Source organism: Zea mays, chromosome 4 (genome assembly GCF_902167145.1).
Source record: "Zea mays cultivar B73 chromosome 4, Zm-B73-REFERENCE-NAM-5.0, whole genome shotgun sequence".
NCBI classification, from domain to species: Eukaryota; Viridiplantae; Streptophyta; class Magnoliopsida; order Poales; family Poaceae; genus Zea; species Zea mays.
Genome location: NC_050099.1, coordinates 68,505,829 through 68,511,828, shown reverse-complemented (window position 1 = coordinate 68,511,828; position 6,000 = coordinate 68,505,829). Strand labels below are relative to the sequence as shown.

The 6,000-nt window shown below is 42.7% G+C and overlaps 1 protein-coding gene across 2 annotated transcripts in view; it reads left to right on the top strand.

Moving 5' to 3' along the window:
- The first annotated feature begins 946 nt into the window (after nt 1–946).
- Nucleotides 947–6,000, top strand: part of AKHSDH1 (Bifunctional aspartokinase/homoserine dehydrogenase 1, chloroplastic) — a 45,892-nt gene continuing 40,838 nt past the window's right edge. Inside the window, exons 1-6 of one of the 2 annotated variants that reach the window (XM_020551755.3) lie at nt 947–1,119; nt 1,438–1,506; nt 1,736–1,803; nt 2,423–2,797; nt 3,024–3,112; nt 3,344–3,647. In XM_020551755.3, the coding sequence (XP_020407344.2) occupies nt 947–1,119; nt 1,438–1,506; nt 1,736–1,803; nt 2,423–2,797; nt 3,024–3,112; nt 3,344–3,647 (1,078 nt within the window). 2 annotated transcript variants of the gene reach the window in all.

Sequence of the window (6,000 nt, the reverse complement as noted above, 5' to 3'; positions counted from 1 at the left end):
GCCGTTAGGTTCTGACCGTTGGAGCTCTGACTGGTGGGGCCTCTGGGCTGTCCGGTGGTGCACCGGACATGTCCTGTAGACTGTTCGGTGCGCCTCCTCCGCATGCTCTGACTCTGGCGCGCACTGTAGCGCATTTAATGCGGTTGCAGTCGACCGTTGGCGCGAAGTAGCCGTTGCTCCGCTGGCACACCGCACAGTCCGGTGAATTATAGCGGAGCGCCCTCCCATTTTCCTGAAGGTGAGGAGTTCAGCGTCGAGTTCCCTGGTGCACCAGACACTGTCCGGTGCGCCAGACCAGGGTGCCTTTTTGGATGTTTTTAGCTCTCTTTATTTGAACCCTTCTTTGGTCTTTTTATTGGCTTGTTGTGAACCTTTGGCACCTGTGAAACTTATAGACTAGAGCAAACTAGTTAGTCCAATTATTTGTGTTGGGAAATTTAACCACCAAAATCAATTTAGGAAAATGTGTAAGCCTATTTCCTTTTCACTTCATCGTGCCAGAGAGGAAAGAACCACCTCATAAAAAGAACTTATTTCTTATTCGGATTAAGGTGGAGCGACACCCTGCGTGGGTGCTCTAACAAGGACATTCCTTAGTTTTTAAAATATTTGCAGAAAAGCTAAAACTTTTGGTTCAACTTATGTTTTTTTCAAAGCAGAACAAGTTCAAAAAAGTTGATTCAAAGAAATATAAAATATTTTTGAAGGATTTATTTCCTATTGTTTTTTATGTGATCTTTTGGAACACATGATTTAAAAGTCCTATAGATTACTTTACTCCATGTAAGTTTTGGAAAAAAACAAGAGATCCAATCTCTTAAAAAATTTTCTATGATTTTTATCTCTCTATTCAAATTCCTACTAAAAACGAGAGTTTTTCGTTCTCATTTCACGTAGGACTTCGAAATACTGTGATTTTTCGTAACCAGGGTGAAGCAGGGGTTTTATGAGCGTACCACCACGCCAACGTCACGGGTCCATTCTGATCCTGCCGCTACCCCTCCGCTTCCGCCCTCTCGCTTTCGTTGTCATGAGGAGCCTCACCGTGGCAAGCCGCCACCCGGGCGCCGCTTTCTCTACCCGCCGCCGCCCCCTTCTTCACCCCGCCGCAGCCGGAAGGTCCTTCCTCTCCTTTGTACCTCCTGCCCGTCTCCCTCTCTTGTCTCCACTAGGCATAGTCTCACCAGAGTCCTCGCATCTCCTCGCTGCTGCGGTCCCCAACTTCAATCCCGCCTCCGTTTTCTACCTGCGTGTCTTGTGGAGATGTGTGTATGCTTGAGTTGAGTTGGTGCCGATGGGTCGTCTACTGTTCAGGGCGCAGTTTCCAATCTGCCACCTTTCTTTTTTCCGCTTGAGATGCTGAAATTGTCACTTTCTCTGTATTCTTTGTCCTCCTTTTTTTCATAAAAATTGCGGTGTTGATTGGTAGCAATGCAGGGACTCGACCTTCCAGCGGTGCTGGCGATGGGAAAAAACTCAGGACAGCTCCTTCGGGAGCTCACTAAGGTCAGTACGCTCCAGTTGTGAATGGAATTGATTGATATGTTTGGTATCCCGACACTTGTACACAGAAATATTCATTTCAATGATTTAATCCAATGATACTATGTGGGACCTGTAGTCAGTCATTATACCAATATTGAAAATTTCAGCTTAATAATATTATATCTGTTAGCAGTTAGGATTTAGGAATTGTCAATCTTTTTGTGTTGTATATAATTGTTATTCTATTCAGGACCAGCCGCCTTCCAAGAACTGTGCACGGAGATATTTTGAAGAATTTGCTCGCACCAACTGCTGGTGGTATTACATCTATCTTGTATGGCCATTATTTTGATGTTCCCATTGTGAGTGTAGATGCTAGCAGTCAGAGCTACTATTTGTTGAGCACTAATTTTAGTTGAAGATTTTGTCAATTAAAGGGACAATGGGGCACTTCCTAGCTTCGAAAGTCAACAAGCCATATGCAGTTGAAGAAAAAGGGTAAATGCTGGGGTTACAATCTTGTAACAGAAGACTGAGCAAACCAAACATATCAATGGTCCTGAAATGGAAACACAACCTTTAAAAAAAACTCAGGAGTTACATAGCATACTACATCACATTCATGTCGTCCATTCTTGCTGCTCACATACATATACAAACCCGCTTCCTATGTCGTGATAAATACTAGTGCAGCATGGTTCACCTTCATCTCGTTTGGAGGTTGGAAGTAGTCTTTTCATCGGGGCTGTTATGCTGCAGTCTTCCAAATTTTGTGTTGTTTGTCTATGATCAACCATTTTTTGTTTTGTACAAGTATTGAATCCCAAGGCTCCAATTTTATATGTTACTATCTGGTGCCGTTATTTTTTCTCTTACAAAACATTTTTGTGTCTTTATCCTGACATATATGCATGTATGTTACATTATTTCTTCCCAGCTGTTTCAGTTGAGCAAGCTGAAGCTATTGCTGACCTCCCAAAAGGTGAAATGTGGTCGGTGCACAAGTTTGGTGGCACATGCATGGGGACCTCTGAGAGAATTCACAATGTTGCTGATATAGTCCTTCGTGATCCTTCTGAGAGGAAACTGGTAGTTGTATCTGCAATGTCTAAGGTTACCGACATGATGTATAATCTTGTAAACAAGGCTCAATCAAGGGATGATTCTTACATTGCTGTACTGGATGAAGTTTTTGATAAGCATATGACAACAGCAAAGGATTTGCTTGCTGGAGAAGACCTTGCAAGATTCCTGTCTCAGTTACATGCAGACATCAGTAACCTAAAAGCAATGCTTCGGGCCATATATATAGGTTCAAGCTACTGAGTCAATATCCTTCATGTTCCTTACTTTTTCCTATTGTGATATGCCCTGCTTTCAAGTAAAATTGGTTTCCACAATATTTTCACATATGAACGACTCTTGTGTTAGTACTTAATACAATTGTGCCACATGCAAATTCAGTACCTATTTACTTCATTCTTTAAGATGATGTTTAATAGTAGAGATAGCTTCTTAGCTGACATTTTTTTTTGCAGCTGGGCATGCAACAGAGTCTTTCTCTGATTTTGTTGTTGGTCATGGAGAGTTATGGTCTGCTCAAATGTTATCATATGCAATACAGAAGGTACAAACTGAAATTTGGACAAAAGAACTAGGGAAATCATGTTCTAAAAGAGGAAACCTTGGTTGTTGGTTTCTTGCTCCAAAGTACAAGTAGCATGGTCGCAGAACTATATAAATTTCATATGCAAGTTTTAACTTTACCTCTGCAATGTATTAGATGCGCACAAATATGTAGTACAGAAGTTTTACTTCAAAATTAGTGACTTGTGACGAAATGTCTTACCATGTGCAGTCTGGAACACCATGCAGTTGGATGGATACAAGGGAAGTTCTAGTTGTGAATCCGTCAGGAGCCAACCAGGTAGATCCTGACTATTTGGAATCTGAAAAACGACTTGAAAAATGGTTTTCTCGATGTCCGGCTGAGACAATAATTGCTACTGGGTTTATTGCGAGTACACCTGAAAACATCCCAACAACCTTAAAAAGAGATGGAAGTGATTTCTCTGCAGCCATAATTGGTTCCCTTGTTAAGGCTCGCCAGGTGACCATCTGGACTGATGTTGATGGGGTATTTAGTGCAGATCCCAGAAAAGGTACTCATATCCCGTATAATTTCTTCTTCAGTTTGAAACTATCCAATGATTTTTAGTTTGCTTGTCATGCTAGATGCTAGATGCTAGCATAGATGATACACATACATGACATATTCAATCCGTTTCCAGTTCATGCTGCCAGCTAGAATCTCTACAATGGCTGTCTATTTGCAGTACATTAAGGAATACTGAATGATCCTGCAACTAAAGATCTGCATATTCAAGAGGCTATCAGGCTACACCGACGATTTGACATCATGGCATTATTTCTAAAATATATTTTTTTTAAAAAACTATAGGTTAAGTCTACACATTATAAAAAAAGCCTACAGATCTTAGAGTTTTTTGTTATCTGCAACTCCACCTGACAGGATGGTCCACTTGTCAACTCAACAGAGGAGAAAAGTGGCCAGCCTTTTTCTGAAACTGGACTTAACAAAGACATTTGATTCTGTTTCATGGGCATTCCTTCTTGAGTTTTTATCCTACCTTGGTTTTGGTAATAGGTGGAGGAATCTTATTTCCAATTTGCTGGCTACTTCCTCGACTCAAATATTATTAAATGGATTTCCTAGGGAGCTGATTAGACATCGCAGAGGTTTGAGGCAAGGGGACCCCCTCTCCCCAATGCTCTTTGTCCTGGTGATAGATGTGCTCAGTAGCCTTTTCAGAGTGGCAGAAGAAAAACAATTGTTGTCTAGTCTGGAAGGTGCCATTGTGAAGTCCAGATTATCTCTATATGCAGATGATGTAGTCTTGTTTGTCAAGCCCAGGGAGGAAGAGCTAAACTGTGTCAAACTCATTCTTGACTGTTTTGGAGAAGCTTCTGGCCTAGTAACTAATTTACACAAGAGTTGTGCCATCCCAATAAGATGTGAGGATGATTTGCTGCATGAAGGGTGTAACATTCTGCAGTGCACCCCTTCTTCCTTCCCTTGCACTTACTTGGGGCTGCCTATCTCAGATAAGAAGCTTAGCAGGAATATTTTGATGACTTGGGTTGACAAGATTGCGGATAGGCTACCAAATTGGAAAGCTAGGCTCCTCAACCTTGCTGGTAGGACAGCCCTTGTGCGCTTTGTTCTCTCAGCCATCCCAGTTTATCTCTTCCTTGCAATGAATGTCCCTAAGTGGGTGATTAACAAAATTGATAAAATCAGAAAAGGATTTGTGTGGAGAGGGAGAAAAGAGGTGAATGGAGGCAGCTGCCTCGTGGCCTGGGATTCAGTCACAAGACCTTTGAAGTATGGTGGGCTTGGGATCCCTAATTTACAACACATGTGTTGGGCCCTTCAAGCCAAATGGCTTTGGCTTCAAAAAACAGATCGGGACAGGCCTTGGCATGGCTTGTCCATCCCCATTCAGCAGCATGTTAAAGACCTTTTTGCAGCATCTCTGATTTCTCATGTGGGAAATGGCTCTAATACCTTGTTCTGGACAGATAAGTGGCGACAGATAAGTGGCTTAATGGATGCTCCATCAGAGATCTTGCTTCAGAAGTGGTGTCCAAGGTGGCTAAGCGAGCTCTTACCTCTATGACAGTGGATCAGGCTCTTGAAAACAGGCAATGGATTGCACATATCAACCCCCCCTTTCCTTGATTGGAATTCAGCAATTCCTTTTCTTATGGGATACTTTAGGAGATGTGCAGCTTTCTCAGGAGGAAGACCGCCATGTTTGGAGACATGAGGCATCAGGGTTGTTCTCCTCTAAATCCTGCTACAAAGTCCTTTTATTAGGCTCTACTATTTTTGAGCCTTGGAAGAGATTGTGGAAGACATGGGCTCCTCCTAAATGCAAGTTCTTTCTTTGGTTGGCAATAAGGAACAAATGTTGGACAGCTGACAGATTACAGTTGAGGGGAATGCCACATCCAGATGTTTGCCCAATGTGTGATCAAGCCCAAGAGACAATTCAGCACCTCCTTACTGCGTGCATTTTTGCCCGACAATTTTGGCATACAATTCTTGCTGCTATTGGCTTGGGGCATCTCACTCCGACTGCTGATGAGGAGAATTTTGCAGACTAGTGGGGAAAGGTGAGCCTTAGGGTTATCAAGACCAGGAAAAAAGGACTTAACTCTCTGATCATCCTGGGGGCTTGGTGCCTATGGCTCCAGAGAAACAGAGCAGTGTTTCATGGGGAGTCTCCTTCCTTACCCAGGATTTTTAGGTGTTTCTCAGATGAGTGCGTTTGCTGGGTTTTAGCAGGAGCTAAGGAGATCGGTAGTATGGGCTTAGTTGCTGCCCTGAGCGAGGTCGGGTCTAGTTTCAGTGCTACTATGTAATTCCCTTCGGGATAATGTGGGTCTTTGGGAGATTTGCTCTGCAACATCTCCTCTTTTGTAATGTTT